The 21,833-nt window shown below is 39.2% G+C and overlaps 1 protein-coding gene across 1 annotated transcript in view; it reads left to right on the top strand.

Moving 5' to 3' along the window:
• Positions 1-21,833, top strand: part of MTUS2 (microtubule associated tumor suppressor candidate 2) — a 276,397-nt gene that overhangs the window by 49,691 nt on the left and 204,873 nt on the right. Inside the window, exon 3 of the mRNA XM_018555472.1 lies at positions 5,740-5,946. Within this exon, the coding sequence (XP_018410974.1) occupies positions 5,740-5,946 (207 nt within the window). The remainder of the gene's footprint in view (positions 1-5,739; positions 5,947-21,833) is intronic.

Here is a 21,833-nt window from a genome sequence, read left to right as displayed (position 1 = left end):
TATATATATATATATATATATACACATACACACACACACACACACACACACACACACAGTAGTTAGTTTTGGATAGAGTGGTGTCAAGTTTTTATTGCTGGCTGGGACACAGTATTCTATTTATCCTGGTAACCTCGAGACAGAAAGTAAGCGGGTATCGAACTTTTATCATTTTAATTCTATAACCAGAGCAAACGATGGGGGAAAATTGTTCAAATAATTTTCTGTTGCAACTCCAGTTCAGTTATACAGCTGTATAGACCTTAAAGCTAATCTGTGCATTGCCCACATGGGAAATATATAGCCCTGTGTAGGCTACAACTCCAACAACTCATATTTTTTCCAAGGCTTACTTTTCACTCCCAGCAGCTGTACAGAGCAGCGAGGTAACAAAAAGAAGGGCTAATAATGTGTGTCTTATAAAAGATGTGCACCACCTAGACCATCTTGTTTCTAGCAGTGGTTAAGTATGAAGCTCTGCTGCAGCAAGGCTGCATTGCAAAGAACTAAATTAAATAAAAAGCTGGCTGACAAAGTCACACTGAGAGGTCAGAATACATTGGCTCAGAGCAAGTGTGATAGAGAGAGGCAGTTGCATAGTTGGCGGAACAGCTAAGAGTGACAAAACATTTGTAAGTGAAAGTGCATAGAGAAGGATACATGACAGTCTGAGTCAGGCAAGTACTATAGAAAGAGAGATGGAGAAAGTGAGAGATAGCAATAAATTACATTGTACATTTCAGTGTGAAAGCCTAGAACTGTCAGAGAAATAATTTGGATCAATGTCTGGGAAAGAGTTGGGAAATCAACTATCCATTGTATGCAAGAAGTATAGGACAGATGTGCCTAAGAGATTGCTATATGATCGTATATTGGTAACAGAATGTCCTGTTTCTGAAAGAACTTTGTTATAAGGTGTTCCTCTAAAGCAGGGGCGCCCACAATTTTTCATCTGGAGATCTACTTTTCAAATGACGAGCTCAATGAGATCTTCCAACGAAAAAACACCTGCATTCAGGGGCAGGAGGGGGTGTAGTGGTGCATTGACTTCAATGCACCGCCACACCCGCTCCCGCCCCCTGAACGCAGGAAGCCAGTTGGCTTGCGTTCCAGTGCGTTCAAGAGGCCGAACACTCAGGAATGCAGACTTTGTGGTGTGAACTGGCCCTCTCTCTTGGCTTTCTCTTCTCTCTCGCCTTGCGCTCTCTCTCCTCGCTCTCTCCCCTGTTTCTATCTGCTGTCTCTTCTCTGTCTCTTCTCTCACTTTCTCTGCTGTCTTTCTTCTCTCTCTCTCTGCTGTCTCTTCTCCCACTTTCTCTGCTGTCTCTTCTCTCACTGTGTCTCTCTGTCTCTCTCCTGTCTGTCTTTTCTTACCTCCACTGCAGCCGCTTCCCAAACTCCTCTCATGCGCCGGCGTCCTGTCCTCCCGCGGTGCTTGTGTGGCCGACGTTGCACACTGGGAGAGGTGTCCCACCCCTTCCCGTCTTCGGCTTCTGATACATTCAGCCACACTAGGGAGCTCAGGTCAGTGAGCTGATTGCGATCTACCAGTGTTCGCTTTGCGATCGACTGGTAGAACGTGATCGACCCAATGGACACACCTTGATCTAAAGTAATACGAGTTTAGTGATTCCTGTTTGCATACTGAGCATCATTTATTACTGTTAAATCTGACAGTAATGGCTCCTCCTCTAAATGCTCTCCTTAAATTGCTTAGTCTGATTTTACTGCACACACTGTGCTTCTCACAGTGTGCATTAGAAGATACATCTGGTCAGATAGAGCCTGCCACATTTCCTGGCTGGAGGACATCCAGCATTATCCAACACATGTCTTCCCAGCCTGACTGTCCCTGGCCTGCCCCTTTATCCATTGGATTTCAGTTCTTTCAATTATGTCAGCTCAGCATCACATGTAGATGTTAGCGGGGTCTGCCTGAATGCAAATGCAGCCCACCTAGGAACTCCCATTCCTCCAGACTGACATCCCAACAAGGCATTTATATATTTCCATTACTCCTCCCAGAAACAATCAAACTGCATGCATCAGGGCTGATGGGCTTTGAGAGTAGTATAGAAGCAGGGTTCTATGCTGTGTACATTTTCAGGAAGTTATTGTATGTACAGCATACTCCAGCCCCTCCCACCAGCCATGATCTTAAGCATTGTATAGAAAAGCACAGGGACCTAGTGATCACATCAATGGGTCTAAAACATGGTTTATGATTAAAATAGAATGGTTTTCTTTCAAAAATAATTATTAGCGTGTTGATGAAGGTGGGAAGGAGAAACCAGAGACGGCAAAATATAAGCAGATTAAACTTTAACTTCAAGGAAAGTCAGCTTAAAGTGACATTAAACCCCCAGATTTTTTAACATAAAACAATAGTGTAATGTGTGCCTTACTGTAATCCATGGTTGTTTCCCTTCTCTTTGCTGCTCTTCCTTTTAAATCCGTATCTCTTCTCATGCTGGGCAGAACTTCTGTTTTGCAGCAGACTGCCTTGTCTCTGGAATGGATACATGGAGTCTGTGTGAAGGTTCACAACCTGAGCCAGCACTACAGGAAGAGGCACTCAGCTGCAAAGGGAAGTTCTCCCCCAGCATGAGAAGAGATAATGATTTAAAAGGAAGAGCAGCAAAGAGAAGGGAAACTACCATGGATTACAGTAAGGCGCACATTACAGTATTGGTTTATGTTAAAAAATCTCAGGGTTTAATGTCACTTTAAGAAGTCAGTTAAAAAAAAGAACAATAACATTTTCATACAAGATTCTCCAGTAATCTTTCCCACTTACCTATTACATGTGGGTGAGGCTGCAGTGAGCGTAAAGTACAGGGACACTTGACAAGCAGAACAGGGACAAGCAAGGTGCACAGATCTTCTCCTGATTGGAGTGGTACAGATCAGATGTTACCTTTATGACATCCATGTCCGTCCATTTTTTTCCCCCTTCTTGCGATGGAGGAAAAAATGATATGGTCAGACACCATGTCGGTCTATGAGGAATCGAATGTAAGACCCATGTGTCTGTTTACTTCAGATTGCCCCCGATCCAGCACAATCAGGTCTGCCAAAAGGGAAAACTATTCCATTTATTTTTCCAGACCTGGCCAGAGTCAGCGGTAACCGGGTGTAAAGAGATGCCCGTCAGTTTAGACCCTACCGCCCATAGATGTACATTGGGCATCTGATCGGGTCTGCCTGGAAAGCTGACAGGTGGACCCGATCGGACCGCCTGTGTGAAAGAGGCCTTAGTGGCATAAAATCATCAATGGTAGCAGAACGCCTAAACACATTTGCGCTGTAGTGTGTAAACGTACATATGTCTGAGGCAGGGCAGTACAGGAATCAAACAATACACTGGCATAAATATTTGAACACATGTGAACAGTGGGAACTATAGAGAGTAAACATATATCATGGCCAGGTGTAGATAACAAATGTTTGATTGGGTCTTTAACAATTGAATTGTGTATTTTTATCGGTTTAATATTAATTTGAGAAACATTTGCGCAATTATCGCAGGGCCTACAAATTTAGTATCACCATCTTTTTATTCTACCGGGCCTGCGCTTTCAGAAAATATATGGTTTGGGGGGTCTTTTACAAACGCTAGCAATGCAGCAGTTGAAAATCAAACCAATAGAAAAAAATTGCAGAAAATTCAAAAATGGCTTGGCCAGCTGATTTGAAAAATGTTCCGGAGGGCTTGGCAGCGAAGGAAAATCATATTTAAACTCCGGGCATAAATTTGATTAACCCTTGCAGTGGGCTAATCCTCCACTGCAAGAGTCAACTGCTTTAAGCATTTTTGGCTAGGGTAAAAATTTAAGTTATACTCACCCCATCCTTGGAGCCGGCATCGCCTTCGCCTCCAACCTGTCTCCTCCTACGCCTCAGCGTCCTCATACACTGTATTGTTTTTGATGACTCGAGGATTCCTAGATTCCGCTGCAGCGAAGGGGAAGAGATGCTCCAGGGACTGGTCTAAGAGTTGGCCATCTCGGAGGATCAGGTGAGTATAACTTTTTTTTTTAAACCTAGGCAAAAATGAGCATTTAACCCTTGCAATACGGGGGTATCCTCACTGCAATGGTTAATACAATTTCTTCCTGGAGCTCTCCTTTCAGGTAATTTTGAAAAGCATTTTCTGCTTAAAGTATATGAGCATATGAGAAAATAATGGTTAAGTAGAGGTTACCTACAGTGAAAGTCTACACAAAGAAGAGTAGAATAGTAGTAACATTTTGCAGAAAAAGTCAAGATCTTCATATAACCTCAACTGCCAATATCTTTGGATCATTGAACACTCTATTATGTAGTTTTCCTTGGAGGTAAGCTCTGCTTATGTACCCCTATATCCTATGCCTAGGTTGAATTTCCAGGATTGTACAGGTTTACTCCTAAACCTATATGATAAATGATTAGCAGAATAATTTATGGGTAAGCCGCTTGTACTGAGATGATTAGCAATGAGCCATTTAAATGGAAACTGCAATCATTTTAAAACAATTTTATTCTAATGTTTATAAATTTAAACTGATCTTCGATATATTGTTATCATTTAATCCATGATGCCCCCATGATGTTCGTTTTGTAAAGCATTCTAGATTTTCTAACAAGAGCGCAAAGCAGTAGCTATTCACCTTTTGAGCGTCTTTCTCTATCTGAATCTCCATATGGCCACATGGTAGGAAGAGGTCGGAGGCAGTGTGTCATTCGGACCAGCTGCACGTATAATTAGAGCTTTAGCCACTCCACTATGAAAGCAACAGGATTTTTCTATAAGTGTATCTAAACCCGAGATCACAAACTGAATATATTGCATCTTAGCAATACTTAGATGTGATTATCAGACATAACTTAAAGAGATATGGCTCTATAACTACGTAATAGCTACATTAAAGAATGCATCTGCTTGCAGAAAAGTACCAGACGCACTCACCTCAGTTGTGGTTCCTTTCTCTGGTTGGTCAGAATGATGGCTGCCAGTCACTTTAGTATATTTAAAATAGAAAGAGGTTTTATTGCACAGGGCTGTATGGGAAGAAGTGTGAGGTGCGGATTTGGATATCCCACAGTACACTGGATCTCATTCTCTAGACGAGGCCTCCATCTCTTCTGGACCTTACGTTACAGTCTCTGGCTGTTATCCTTCTATCACAGACTGTGCTGGCTGGTTATTATCAGAGCTCAGGATCCATGGCCATTGAGGTTCTAGTGGTGTCTCAAACTTCAATTCCAAGGCAGGCACACATAAGCAGGTTCTTGTGTATAAATTCCCACTCAACCATAACTCACACTCCATATGTGGGGGACAGAAGTAGTTTGTTTCTTCTAGGCCATATGCTCTTGTCTTCCAGCAGCCATCACCTTCAGGGTTCCTCCCAGGAGGGGAGATTGCTGCATCCTTCCATATGCCTAGGCCCAAGGCCTAGGAAAGACTGATCACACTGACATTCTCACAGGGCAGAAACCCAGGAGGGAAGAGACAGAACAGGAAATGGCTGAGATAGTGTGCCCTGTGTGCTGAGATCAATCATAGGGTGATCATAGACAAGAATTTCCTGGGTGCATGCACCCTTATTTAGCTGCTTAGCCCTAAAGTATGAACTCGCTGTAAGGAACAAAAATGTTCTAATCCTCTGTGATCTATTAATCACTTGTACTTCAGATTTGCTCCAAAGTAAAAAAAACTATTTTTTTTACTTATGATGTTTTCTTTTTTTTACACAGAGGAACTTAAAAAAGGTTCTATCACAAATGGAGCAAAGTCAAGTCTCCCAAAGCCTTGCCAGACTGCCCTCCGTCCACCCAGCTACTCCAGACTGCCAGCAGCTAAACTCGCAGCCTTTGGATTTGTACGGAGTTCCAGTGTGTCATCACTGTCCAGCAATCAGTCCACCGAGAGCATCCAAGGTGATCAGAGCAGAGCACCTAACAGTAAGTCCCCAGCACAGGGTCTTGTGCCTTTGTATGCAGTGTGTGGATAGCAAATCAGTTCTACAGATGGGTAAATGAGTAAAACACTTGTACACAGTATATTACTGTCTGAATACACCTAAATAAAAAAATATCTATTATTGATTGCAAAGGGGCCTTTATTAATCTAAACCTCACACTTGTCACAGGGCCATTCTGTGACTTGCCATCCTGGAGCTTGCCATACCCTGTCCATGCTTTGTCATACTTATGTTGGCCATACACCAGTAGAAATTTTCATTCTGAACGTTTCTTCAGTTTTCTAATAACTAGTGGAGTCTAATTGACATTCATTTTCAACCATAGTAACAAGGAAAATCAAAGGAGCAAGATGGAAATGTGAAAATCTGATGTTTTCTTACCTGAACTAAATTCTAAGTGTGAATGTGATTTCCGTTCGGGAAAAACAATACATATTGCAATGTGCATGTTCTAGGCAGAAAAAAAAAAACTGTTTCCTACGTCTATGATTCTATTCATAAAGCAGGTCTGGACAAAACTTTAAGAGCTTTCAAATTAAGTTGATTGACTTAATGTTGGCAAAATTGAATGCTTTGACGAACGATTTCGAACTAATGTTCAAATGAAATTCTAAGTGTATGGCCAGTTATAGTGTGAGTTAAGAGTTTGCAGAGCATAAGACTACACCCAAAGTGGTTAATAAATGATCATCAACACATCTGCAAATCACATTTGTGTTATATCTTAAAAGTTACAATTATCAGGTTTATAGAGTGCATCAATAATACATCATTTATACAATGAACATTACTAAAAATTATATATATATATATATACATGTAACATTTTAATCCAGAACAAAACAAAGAGAACATTTATATAAAAGCATTATACATTCATCACAGCTTGATGAATCAGAATTGAAGTGTAATTGTTATGATTCATTATACTTTACACTTGAAGAGTCAATGCAAATTGTTACATCAGTTATGGGTAGATGTTAGCTGAAAAAACAGCCGGCTTCTCCTATTTTTCAGCAAGTCCCAAGCTCTTTAGTTTCCCCCATTCTACATTTATTACTGAGCCCTTGTTCACACCATGTCCGTTGAACTGAGTATTTTGGCACACCCTTGCACAATGTATGGTTGGAACAGAGGACATGGAAAACAATTTGGACCGTGCAGGGTCGTTGGTCGCCGGAGGAGTCCCGTCTGTCGATAAATGTGTTGGAACTTCGGGTGATTCGCCTATCTCTCCTTCATTGGTCGACCCGGTTTCAGGGCCTGGCGGTCCGGGTCCAGTCGGACAGTTCAGGATCTACGATCTGTTGCCCTGTGTCCTTCAATAAACGGAGAGAAAAGGATTTTACGGTGAGTACAAAAATCCTATTTTTCTATGTACCTTGTACCCACCATACATAGGCGGTGGTGTATAATGAAAATATAGCCTAATGTTATAGAGCCATTTATTCCAAACTACATAGTTCACAATTGTGGAACTGCCTGAAGGTTTGGCACATCCGAGGAAGATGGAATACTAAATGTAAAGCTCTTTATGCTCTGTCTGTACTGCCTGAGATTGCTTATACTTTCCTCCTCTGGACATGTGTGTTATAGTGTTAATGGCTCTAGTAACATATGCAAAATCTCATCTAAGAATTCATTTGTATCAGAAAGAAGATTCACTACCAACCAATCAGACTATGTAATATAACCTTTTTTAGTTCACATGAACCCCTCCAGCTGGAATGGGATTAATCATTCCCTCCCTGCTCCATAGAAATGATAAGGAAGCCTTCCCCTAGAGCCTCGTCTCTCATGTGATTTTCCCCCGAATGTTACAAAGCATCACAAATTCTGTTTAGTAAAACGGCTTTCATTTTCTGTCCTGCTAGAGGAGCCTACGCGCTTTGTGATTTGGAAGTTCCACAGGCTTCTTGGTTCATTGTTATGTCTCAGTAATTTTTGTACACCCTGTGACTGGTTGATGTGAGACAAGGGTGAAATTTAGCTGGAAGATTCCAACATTGCTATTTAATGACACAGATGCCCCATAACCATGTGAATGTCTTCTTTACACATTATACATATGTTCTTATTGCAGACAACTCTGCCTATTAAATAGAAATGTCATAAAAGGCTAATAAATGATTTAATAAATTTTTTGTTTTCTCAGGCCTTTAGATTGCTTGTTTAAACCAGGATGCTAGTGACACCTATTTTGTGTTTGTTACATCTTCCCATTTACGTTGCATAACTTAAAAAAATTGTATTTAAAATTGCCGCGTAACTTTTTAGAGCATCTTTGATGAAAACTCCAGGACTATAAAATCCTTTTTAGTTCTCCCTGTTTATGAGGGGGCTTGGAAATTGTCGTACTTAACTCTGTACTGTGCTGGCAGATCTCATATTATCACTTGTAAACTAGATGTGCTGGGCTGTCTGTTCAAACAAACAGCTAGAGATCTCAAGTCATTGAAGGGAATTTATAAAAACTGGAGCAGACAAAATCTGGAGTAGCCGTGCATGGCAACCAATTAGCCTATCAGTTGTATTTTCAAATCTTAACTGAACAAAGTGAAGAGAGAAACTGATTGGTTTGCCATGCACAGCTTCTCCAGATTGTGTCTGCTCCAGTTTTAATAACCCCCCCCCCCCCCCCATTGTATGTTACTTCACTTTTAAAAAAAACTATCCCTTGCTCTGTATGTTTGTTATGTGTTTCCATTCACACAGGATACCGAAAAATCATTAAAAGATATATATTTCTTACCTTTTAGCTGTTTGTTTAGTGAAGACCTTTGTGCAGATTCCAGGCTACCCTGAGCAGTTTGAAAGTAGAAGTAGAGAGACAAACTGAGGGACAGACCTCTCATTAACATACATTCGTCTTTAAACCTTTGTTAGGATAGGCAGTGTTCAAATCTAGCTTAAAGCTAATAAGAGCTGCCAGCACAGTACAGACAGGGCTAAATAGAAAAAAACATAACTTACAGCACCCCTCCTTATCCTTACATAAGGGGAAGCTAAGTAGGATTTTTAAGCAAGTAAAAAAACACTTAAACATTTAAGCGGCAATTTTTAGATATTTTTTAAGTTATGCAATGTGAATGGGAACATATAAAAATAGGTGCTATCCCAATTTGGCTTCAAAACTGAAATATACTTAAAATATATATACACTAAACTCAAGAGTAACTCTAAACTCAGGAGTTACATTTTAAAAATGCATTTTTAAAATTTAGTTAAGTACGCTAACTATAAACAAAAATGTATATTTTTTGTGCATCACTCAAACTGTAGATCCTCAAATCATCTCTGAATTGGTGCTGACACTGTCCTTCCTTCTGGAGGGTGGCTACTTTGGTACCTGTGTGTGTTGTAAAGTTGTCACCGCTCCAAGCTTGCTCCTGTGATGGGCTACAATTGCAGTACAAGTTAGCAAACTAAATGCGAGATAGTAGTCCATCCAGGGGGTGAGATCGAAGCTACGGCCAGATCCTTCGGCAGCTTTGTGAATAGACCCCATAATGTACAATATATTGTTAATAGTTAAGGTACTTGAATGCATTTTTCAAATGTATCTCCTGAGTTTAGTGTCACTTTAAGGAAATGTTGTCCCTTGTGTCTATAGATGCTGAGATAAATTCCTGGCTTGCACGTGCGCGCGCTAGGGGGCGCGCGCGAGAAGGAAAAAAATGCCGTCTGGCGACGGCAACCCGCAGATAGGAGTCAGCCGTCCGTCCGTTTTTTCTTAACGGGCGGATGGCAAGAGGTTAAATAGGGAAGCCACTTGGATGAGTGGTAAAATGTTTTTAAAATTACAACACATGCCCAGCTAAATGTGACTAACTACTTCTTCCTATACTTTGACCTGCATGAATGAAAACTTCACAGATAATTTGCAAGATTTTTTAAACAGCCAAAACACACTGATATGCAAATGTAGTTTTTATGACGTATATTGTCTCAATACCTGGACATTAAGACTAAAGCTCCCTGTTACTAAACAGATATCCACACCTAACTCTGTACACTGAATGTACTAAAAGTAAAACAAAGCTCCACAGGAGAAACCAAATGAGTCTGAGCACAAGGTTAATTCTAGAACCTTTACTGTAACCATGAATCTCCTTATAAGGTTAGAAATTAACTAGCTCTAGAATAATACATCCAGCTACCACATTGGCAGGAGAGAACGGTATCATTATTATTATTATTATTATTATACAGGATTTATATAGCGCCAACAGTTTGCGCAGCGCTTTACAATATAAGGAAGACATTACAATCACAATACAATCCAAGACAAGATGGAAAGGAGGGCCCTGCCCGTGAGGGCTTACAATCTAAAATGACGTTTATTAATTGGTAAATCATTCAGCTTCATTGCCATATTTAAATCCATTGCACCTCCACAGCAGATGATATCTCTGTAGGTCTTCTGAATCCCAATGATCTTAAAGTAGGACATGCAAAGATAATATGCTGTTATGGATGTCAAGTTCAGAAGGCTACCTCTGTGATATAATCAGTTCTCCCAGTTTTAGAAACGTACACATGGATTATTACTTATAGATCTGAACAGTTTTTCTATTAGAAACTATACTAGATTTTGTTCAGACATTAGCGATGCAGGGAGTGGGTGTTCTTAGTGAACAGTGTCCATCCCACAAGGGACTACTCATCATCAACTATTCACAAGGGGCAGGCACAGGATATTGTATTCAGGAAGTGTATATTCTAATCTCAGAAGGTGGACTTGTAAGGCCAGTCAGTTGTAAAACAGGATTTGCAGCAGAAAAAGTCAAATATTATAATTACTTACTTGCATGAAATTCTTTAACTATTGCTGAGACTTGTACCCATGCAGTCCCCATGCAGGGCAAACCATCAGGTTTGCTTTAGTATTCCCCTTCGAAGCAGCAAATCTGTTACTTTGCCATGTATAAACAAAGCACAGATTTTTATTAAATCTGGTATCAAGCCACTCTCCCCATGTAAAGCTGTACTAAATAAAACCATAGTAGATGACATCCAAAGGACAATATCTCTATACTTCCTTGGGAATGTAGCCATCCAGTTTATATTTATGTGGGCAGGGACACTTGGTGATTGACAGGTGATTCACCCATTTCAAGCAGAGTCGACATAATGCTAGTTGAATTGTATTGTCAGCTTTAAATACATTTGCAGTGTACGTATAGGTACACTTGCTCCTATACCCAGACAATAAATAGATGATGTGCAATTTTCCTGAAATGCAAAACTATTCTACCCATACCAGTTTTATGTGTGCTTTTTGTTTTATAATGAGACCTATAAAAAATGTTATTATAGTGTTTTTTATAACAGCCCAAATGTCACCATGATTAATTTTTATCATCAGAGCAGAATGTCTGCCCATAGCTTCTAAAGGTTATTCTTGACACATACTCTAGCAGTAATGATACTGTAATAAACTGGCGGGAGGATAAAAGTATTTATGCCAGATTTATTTGCCATTTTCAAAAAGTTTTGTGCCCATCAGACATTCCTAGTGCCTGCTGCATTGCCGGGACAAATTAACATATTAAGTCTAATGATTCAATAAATGTAAATGCTTGTTAGAGGGTTCTCACAGAGGTGAATGCAGCTTCAGCACATTTGCTGTATATTTAGAACCCCTTGTTTCTAAATAGAATGCTCTTCTTCCATGAGGGCACATGGGAAAGCACTGCTGCAGCAATCACAAACCTTATAAGTATCCATCATTAGCTGTTATTCATCAAGGGAAAAGAAAAGCCCAATAATTGGTAGGGGTACTGTGGTCGTGGCAACAAGTATCCCTGTTTTATAAGAGCTATCCAAGCTTTGTCAGGGGACCAAGCTCTCCAGATGTGATAGGCCCCAGCAGAGGTAAATCAAATAGAGGAGCAGAAGAAGAATCTTACTTTACCTCATTATGTAGCTCATCATTTAGTATTTTGCTTTTTGGGGGAATGCAGTAAAAACAGCTGTTTGAAAGAACATACAAAACACAGGCAATGAGGCATACCAAGACACACATTCGACACGCACTAAAACCATGCATCAGCACATGAAAATGCATGCCATCGCTCACAAAAAAAGTAAATTGCATGCATTTTCATAACGCAAAGTTAAAATCCAACCTTACAAACTGCACATACAGATGTGACCTAGTCACATAGTAATGAATGGGGTTGAGGACAAATGCATTTGTGTGCAGTAAAATGATTGAGTTTTACTTCAGAAGATAGACAAGTGTGAACCGGCTGTTAAAGCAGTATTAAACTCTCGATCTTTATCAATAATGGTTCCAGATCATACAAGTATACAGTATTTTGCCCAGCAAAGGATTTCTTTATATTTTTGCCCAAGCACTTAGTCTTCATATTCCCAAACAGCTGCAAAACAGCACTCTCTCACCTCCTCTTCCCTGAAACTGTCCAGTACAAGATCATAGTGAGAGCACAGTCTCCAAAAGCTGTCTATCTACTTGCTTGGAGGAGAGGGGGGCAGGGAGGTGGGGAGTGACTTCCCTTGTTGTGTGTTTGCGGAGACTCCATTTGCGGGTGGCTGCATAGGGCCCTGCAAGGGAAAGGAGACACTTTAAAACAAGACATACAGACTATAAAACTTAATGTGAATAAATACCCAGGGCCAGATAACTTGCACCCACAAGTACTTAGAGATCTTATCCAAGTTATAGCAAGACCATTGTGTATAACTTTAAAGGCCTCCTTACTGACTAAAATGGTACCAACTGATTGGCATAAAGAAAATGTTTTACCAATTTTCAAAAAATAGTTGAGATTTCTACCAGGGAACTACAGACCAGTAAGCCTAACATCAATAGTATGCAAAGTATTCAATGCAGTGGTAAGGGACTATATTCAAGCATTTATCTGTGGTAATGGTATCATAAGTAACAACCAGCATGGATTTATGAAAGACCGTTCTTATCAGACCAACCTATTAACATTCTATGAGGAGGTGAGCAGCAATCTAGATGGAGGAAAGCCAGTGGATGTACGGTAGTATATCTGGATTTTGCATTCGATGTGGTACCCCATAAACGCTTATTATGCAAACTATGACCTACGGGCATTGATGAAATGGTGTGTACATGGATACAGAACTGACTTTGGGAATGTGCCCAGAGAGTATCGATAAGTGCTACAATTTCTAAATGGTCCAGGGTTGTGAGTGGAGTGTCACAGGGTTCTGTCTTGGGGCAAATGCTGTTTATGCTGTTTATTAATGATATTGAGGTTGGTAAATAGTCCTGTTTCAGTGTTTGCTAATGATACCAAAATTTGCAGGGTAATAAACTCGACAGAAGAAATAGCATCATTGCAGGAAGAAATGATGTATGCATGTAATGATTACGATGATTCAGTGCTTTATCATTAAGTCCCCCCACCCCCCCACCCCCCATTTTTTTGTTCATTCTTTATTTAAAGTTTTTCCATAATATAATTCAGCATCTACATTTAACAAAAAACAAACTTCCATCTGGACAGCTCATCCAACATAAACATGTCATCCTAATATATGCATTTACATAAATACAATTAAAAATATTATATAGCTTATCTTCTTCTCTTCTACCAGTTTAAGTTTCATGTTTCACATTCTAATTCCTCCTTTAATAATAATGGACTTTTCTAAAACTGTGCCCACATACATCTATACACAATTACATCATACATAAAGAAACAAATCAAAACTACAACAACATCAACAAAAACAAAAATGATACCAAAATTTTCCTCAAGAAATAGCAGTATTGCAGGAAGAAATTATGTATGCATGTAATGATTACGATGATTCGGTGCTTTATCATTAAGTCTTAAGAAAGATTGCCGTTGACACTGACCCTGTGTCCCTGTGAAATCTCAAGTCTAGAAGAGCTGACATCAGATGCATAGGATCAGTCTTCAGGATTGTCACTAGTCGCTGATCCACTTGGTTTATCTGTGCATTTGTTTAGCCATCTTAGCAGCCTATATTTATTGCCCTCAGGACTTTTGGTATACCTCCCAACCAGCCATACTGAGATTAACTTTGTATGCCTTCTTCAGGCTGTAAAAATCCAATGATGCCTCCACCGCAAAAACACAGCTGAAGATAGCTGAAGTTTGTAGGTCTGCAAAAACAGCCAGAAGTTTGTATCAGGGTCTGTTCACACCATATCACATGTGTTTTTTAAATTTGTGATGCACAATGCTGTGATGTGTTTTTAAAACATGTTGATGTGCACTTTTTCTAAACTCTTTTTTTAACCTAAGGTTATACCTTAGGATAAAACCTAAGGAAACGAAAGTCAGGAGATAAATCTTAGAAATGCATTCATGTACCCTAACTATTAACAAAGATTTATCGTATTTGTGTATCACTCGGCTGTACATCCTCAAATCATCTCTCAATTGGCGCTGACACTGTCCTTCCTCCTGGAGGGGGGCTAATTTTGTTCCCCATGGTCCCTGTGTGTGTGTTGTAAAGTAGTCACCACTCAAGGCTCACTCACGTGATGGACTACAATGACACGTTTAGTTTACTAATTTGTATTGAGATTGTAGTCCATCACAAATAAGTTACATTTTTGTTAATAGTTAAGGTACTTGAATTCGTTTTTAAAATGTAACTCCTGAGTGTCACTTCAACCTGTACTGCAGCTCACTGCAATGTGCTAAAACAGGTGTGCACAAAAATGCAATGCGGCCTTTGTTTTTTTTAGCATATACCAATACAGGAAATAAGGCAAATTTCCTTTTTTTTGCCAGAGGACATACACAGTATGGAAACTAGATGAAGGAACACATGTACAGATTGATCTGTTTAACTCTATTATTATTTATTTTTATTGGTATTTATATAGGGCACACAATTTACGCATTCCTTTACATAGCACAAATTCACATCAGTCTCTGCCCTCAAGAAACTTACAAACTAAGGTTCCTATATCACATGGATACATACGAGGGCCAATGTAGACAGAAGCCAATTAACCTTGCAGCATGTCTTTGGAGTGTTGGAGGAAACTGGAGTACCCAGAGGAAACCTACGCAAGCACAGGGAGAACATGTTAACAATTGTTCACAAGTCTTGTTTTATTCCCCCTTCGTTACACGCAGGTAAATGTAATACAAACTTTTTGATACTCCCTGGGGGTCAAAAGAACAACATTAATTTTTGTTTTAATGTGAAAACCTTTTTTTTTTTTTTACATTACAGCTTGGTAGATGATGCAAACTGAGTTGCTAGTGCAGATGTGATCTTAGAATTTGCCAATGGAGCAAACATTTAAAACTTTGCTGCTTTTTTCACATAAATGTCTACCTTCCTGCATTTTCATCACAAGCCAGCTCTTTGGCTGTCACTGATGTTCGTTTTTGTTATACAAATTAAATCATCTCAGTGTAATATATTTGATATGCTAATCTTTGTCACTTGTTAATTGAATTTGAAGAACATTGTCCTTTAGGCAATACTTGTAAAGAAAGAGTCTTTGGGGTAATTAAACATTGTTCATAGCTTGTTTGAAGTCAAACTAAAACTTTTGTAGCACATTTTTGCTGTTGCAATATTTATATTCTTTTAAGGGCCCCTTTCACATGGGCATTCTGATCAGGTTTGCCTGTCAGTGTTTTAGGCAGATCTGATAAGAAGCACGATGTTAGTCTGTGGGCAGCTGGATCTAAATGGATGTGCATTTATTTACATCTGATTACCCACGACTCAGGCCATGTCTGGAAAACAAAATGGAACAGTGTTTCATTTCGACAGACCCGATTGTGGTGGATCGGGGGTAGTCTGTTGTAAACCGTCACATGCGCATTTACATCCAATTCCCCATAAACCAACACATTTCCGATCATTTCAGATTTTTCCTTTATTGCAAAATGGAGGAAAAAACTGGATTGACACAAATGTCACGGTGACATCCGTTCCCGATCTACTCCATGCATGGATCCTCTCCTGATCAGAACTGAAGGCACCTGTGTGAAAGGGGCCTAACATGTTAAAACATTTAAAAATGTTACATTTTGTTACAAAAAATAATGATATATATGAATATATATATTTTGTGGCAGTGCATGGCAATGCCACAGTGTAGTTTGCCAACTTTGTCAGTCAGGGCTCTCAAGTAGAGGGGCTGAGAGGGTCCAGAATATAAACTTTTTTTAAGGAAGAAGCTGGCTTTTCAGATTATTCTGGGCTTTCCTAATTGTAGCTGGGTTCTGAAGCTCTGGAGATTTCTAAGAGCTCTGGGTGGGATGACATCTGCAGTCCTGGGGCCAGTTGTTGCTAATGACCAGTCTAGGCTGATCAGGTGGCTGAGAGCAGCCTCATTAAGAATCCAGACCGGAGCTCAGAAGAGAGTTGGTGTGGCGTGTGCTGGAGGCGCACGAGGGCCAAGCCATGTGGTGTGGTGGAGCCACACAAGGAACAGCCACGGGGCCCGGAGGATTTGACAGGCTGAGAGAGCCAGGCACACAATGTGTGTGGCAAGCTGCTGGAATAGGCTAAAGGGAATGAAGTACCACTGAGGTAAAATTTGTTAGTGTGCACATTTAGATAACACCAAATTTCCATGCAAAAAATTGTACCGCTTTTAGTACAAAATTCCTGACATAATCATACTGCCAGGGAGGTTAAACAACCAACAAAAAGAAGAAGATCGAGGACATATTGAGGTTGATTTACTAACCTTATAAACATGCCACGAACAAGTATACACCTCTGTAGTGTGTTCCCTCCCAGCATGATCTATTGGTGGAATCTAGACACCTTTGTAGTGTGTACACACCCAGCAGGTGTGTTGTGCAAAGCCCTGCATGAATTGCAAGGTGATGTTGTGTAAATTAGCTCTACATTGTGTTGCTTGCGTTGATGAATGCAGGAATGTAAATGCATGAGCTAACCATTTTTGTCTAAACTGTGAAGCAGCATTATATATGCATCATGTGCATGATTTTTCCATATATGGCATTAGTGGAAATATGCTTTTAGAGACTTTTTGGTTGATAAATACGTTTTGCTGTGTAAAAATCACACGCACCTAGTGCGTGTGTGTGTTTAGGTTAGTAAATCACCCCCATTATGTCCTTGATTTTTTTTTGCCGGTTGCTCGAATGCCGGATAATGGGATTTTTACTGTACTATGTTATGTTTGATTAAATGTAATACCGTATATACTCGAGTATAAGCCGTCCCGAATATAAGCCGAGGGTGGGAAATGAGGAAGCTACTGGTAGATAGATACCAATAAAATTACATTAATATTTATTTAAAAGAAAAATAACCTAGCTCTGCAAGTGGAAAAGGGGGTACAGGGCTACATATCATGTACTACGGATCATTTAACCCATTCATATTAGCAGAGGATAATTGTAAATCTATTGTTCAGTGCACTCTATATGTAGTATATAGTACATGTACATATAGAGTGCCTGCAACAATACATTTACAATGATCCTCTGCTAACATGAATGGGTTAAATGATCCATAGTACAGGGCTACATATCATGTACTACGGATCATTTAACCCATTCATGTTAGCAGAGGATCATTGTAAATGTATTGTCTGCACTGTATTAGCAGTATATACTCTATATAGAGTATATACTGCTAATACAGTGCAGACAATACATTTACAATGATCCTCTGCTAACATGAATGGGTTAAATGATCCATAGTACAGGGCTACATATCATGTACTACGGATCATTTAACCCATTCATGTTAGCAGAGGATCATTGTAAATGTATTGTCTGCACTGTATTAGCAGTATATACTCTATATAGAGTATATACTGCTAATACAGTGCAGACAATACATTTACAATGATCCTCTGCTAACATGAATGGGTTAAATGATCCATAGTACAGGGCTACATATCATGTACTACGGATCATTTAACCCATTCATGTTAGCAGAGGATCATTGTAAATGTATTGTCTGCACTGTATTAGCAGTATATACTCTATATAGAGTATATACTGCTAATACAGTGCAGACAATACATTTACAATGATCCTCTGCTAACATGAATGGGTTAAATGATCCATAGTACAGGGCTACATATCATGTACTACGGATCATTTAACCCATTCATGTTAGCAGAGGATCATTGTAAATGTATTGTCTGCACTGTATTAGCAGTATATACTCTATATAGAGTATATACTGCTAATACAGTGCAGACAATACATTTACAATGATCCTCTGCTAACATGAATGGGTTAAATGATCCATAGTACAGGGCTACATATCATGTACTACGGATCATTTAACCCATTCATGTTAGCAGAGGATCATTGTAAATGTATTGTCTGCACTGTATTAGCAGTATATACTCTATATAGAGTATATACTGCTAATACAGTGCAGACAATACATTTACAATGATCCTCTGCTAACATGAATGGGTTAAATGATCCATAGTACAGGGCTACATATCATGTACTACGGATCATTTAACCCATTCATGTTAGCAGAGGATCATTGTAAATGTATTGTCTGCACTGTATTAGCAGTATATACTCTATATAGAGTATATACTGCTAATACAGTGCAGACAATACATTTACAATGATCCTCTGCTAACATGAATGGGTTAAATGATCCATAGTACAGGGCTACATATCATGTACTACGGATCATTTAACCCATTCATGTTAGCAGAGGATCATTGTAAATGTATTGTCTGCACTGTATTAGCAGTATATACTCTATATAGAGTATATACTGCTAATACAGTGCAGACAATACATTTACAATGATCCTCTGCTAACATGAATGGGTTAAATGATCCGTAGTACATGATATGTAGCCCTGTACCCCCTTTTCCACTTGCAGAGCTAGGTTATTTTTCTTTTAAATAAATATTAATGTAATTTTATTGGTATCTATCTACCAGTAGCTTCCTCATTTCCCACCCTCGGCTTATATTCGGGACGGCTTATACTCGAGTATATACGGTACTTGATATAATATTCTTTCTATATTGCTTCTCTATTGTATTATTTATCTATTCAATATTTTTGGTGATTATTTTTGATTAGGGTCTTAGTTTATTACATAAGCAGTATATGTTTGCAACCTTAGATTGTGTTTTTGTGGTTTTGCTAGATTGTGGGAGAGTTTGATCTCACTGAAAATCATAAGCTGAGATCCTATCTGTCCAGCATATCCAGTGAGCTAGTAAAAGGGGAAGGGGGTGGGGCTTGGCTTTCCTAAAATCTACTCGAATAAAGTTAAGACTTTCTAATTTTTATATGTTTACTGTTTTATATTTCATATAAGAATGTATTGGCAGATTTGCCAAGTAACTGCTGAGGTAACAGGAAGAACAACCTGGAAACCTAATTAGTTCTATCGCTCCGAGCAGAGTGATAGACTTGCTCTTTAATACAGAGAACAGGCTACAATCGTTGGACAGCATTATTAATTAGAGGACATAATGTAGAATGTAAATAAAGTTGCCTCATATTCTACATATAGCTACGCACTATATATATACAATCTTTAAAACTTTAATACACAGTGAAAGGATAAAGAGTATATTAAGATGGCCACATTCAGATATCTAAAACAATGTCTTGCTAAATAAGTGTTATTGAATTTGTTTAATTTAAGGCTACATTCACTTACTTGTGTTTTTGTGCGTGTGTGTGTGTGTTTATGTGCCTTTAGGCACATTCAGAGCATCTAATCTGTCCCTAGATGTCTAGAATTCTATTTTCCCTAAACAAAGCAAAACTGGATGCATCTAAACCTGGTAAATGCACCATGTTAAGTATACCATTTAGAATCATTACATGTTTTTATATGCATTTAGAGATATCCTATAAACACATATAAACACAGGTTTGTCAGTGCATGTGTGAATGAGGCGTAAGGTTGTGATATATTTGTGTTTTAACATATTCAATTGTCTAAAAACAATGTATTCATATTATAGTCAATAAACAAGACATAGCGCTATGACATAACTAACTCTAGCATTGTCTGTTATTGATACCTTGTTGATGCTAAAATGTCAAATTAATCAGGAAAAATAACATCAATATAGAGTAAGGAAGAGGAAAATGAAGGAGGAAGTAGGGAATGGACATATCAGTAACTGGGGATTTTCTATGATGATGATGAAGATGATGATGTTCATCAACCGCAACCGTACCATCATAGAGTAAGAAGGTAGGCATCTAAATTAGGCGGTATTAAGAGGCTCCTATATTTTAAAAAATGTAGGCATTGCTGTATTTAATTTTGCGGGCAATTTTTTGTTAATCATCGTCCATAATAAGCATGTCTTTTAAGAAACTATAGATTCTTTTTAACCAACCAGTAATTTTGTCAGTTAGCCATAAACCCTGCTAGCCACGTTAATGGAAACTATAAAGATTTGTAGTCAATTTTATTTGAACATGTTTTCATAATTTATAAACTGATATTTTCCTATCCTTATTTTATAAGATACTTATTTTAAGAGATGTGTAGTACATGCTTTAGTGGGGTCAGAGCATTTGTGGCTGTCTAATAGGGCCTAGCACTACCTTTGCTGTAGTTGGAAATTCCAGATGAGCACCATCTCTACTTGGAGAAGAGGATTCTTCATTCAAGAATCTCTGGTTTTGCAGCACTGATAAAACATTTTCGGTCCCTAAAGAATATTGTAAATGACACGCTGAAATTATTTACCAAAGTATAAATGCATCTTGCATTTCTCGCAGGTTATTATGCTTGCTAGCACACATATTTCATACATTACGTCAAAAAATGTGTTGACTTACTATTGAAAATTGCTTATGAACCACTCTGACTGACCATCTGCACATTTAATTTAATAAGTATAATTTTTCATACCTGAAATGCAGCCTAGGAAATGTGACTTTATAAACTATGTTTGTGCAATAAATAGCGTGGGAATACGTTCCTGGTAGCATTTGATTCTCACCAGGAGAAAGGTCAAAGAGACTTGTATTTGCTTTGAAAGTCAAACCCCAGCTGGGATGAGAAGCAGCTGTATAAGCATCATCAGGGAGCTCACCTCATCAACTTGCTAACTAAGGGGCAAGAGTACCTGCAGGAGCAGCATTTATAATTTGCAGCATGTAGCGTACAATGTGGCTTCTCCAACTCCCCCCAATCTGTCTGCTGCTTATTTTTAATATGCTGTTTATGAAAAGATAAATTGCATTCTAAACATAGTCACAGCTAAGCAGCAGAATTGTAATTTGAAGAACTACAAAAAGTAGAATGGTATGTAGTTGGATGTGGTTACCGTTGTTATGTTTTGTGCTATAGACAAGGTTTTAGCAAGTCATATACTATACCATTGTGTTTAGCAGTGCTAGCCAGGTACAGCCACAGCCAAATTGCTAAATGCACACTTGAAAATACACATATGAGCAGGGGTGTATCTACCACAAGGCAAACTAGGCATGTGCCTAGGGCGGCACTTTCCAAGGGGGTGGCAGAAAATGCTGCCCCAAACCAATAAGGTGGACAGGTCTGGACTTGCCTTTGTCGAGGCTTGGCGGCACAGAATCAGGCAGCGGCGGCTGCCTAATGAGGCAAACTAGGCAGCCGCAAGGCCCTAAGAGTGGCTGCCTATGTAAAAAGCTGCCCGGAGGAGGGGAGGGCCCAGTGAGTTGCGGTCCGGAAGGCTTTGTACAGGAGGTGGAGGAGAAGAAGTGAGTGGCTTAGGGCTGGCCATCGCATGTGATCTGATGGTGGGATGTCCCAGAAGCAGGCTGGGGACTGCAATGTATCCTGTTGGTACTGATGGCACTTCGAGCTGCAGGTAAGAGGAGCAGAACATCTATGCAGGGAAAGGGAGTCTGCACAGTTCTCCTGAGACCCTACATGTCCTGA

The sequence above is a fragment of the Nanorana parkeri genome, unplaced genomic scaffold, assembly GCF_000935625.1.
Source record: "Nanorana parkeri isolate BGI_ZX_2015 unplaced genomic scaffold, ASM93562v1 scaffold198, whole genome shotgun sequence".
Lineage (NCBI taxonomy): Eukaryota > Metazoa > Chordata > Amphibia > Anura > Dicroglossidae > Nanorana > Nanorana parkeri.
Note: the sequence above shows the minus strand (reverse complement) of the source record. Positions and strands in the feature narration are given on the sequence as shown.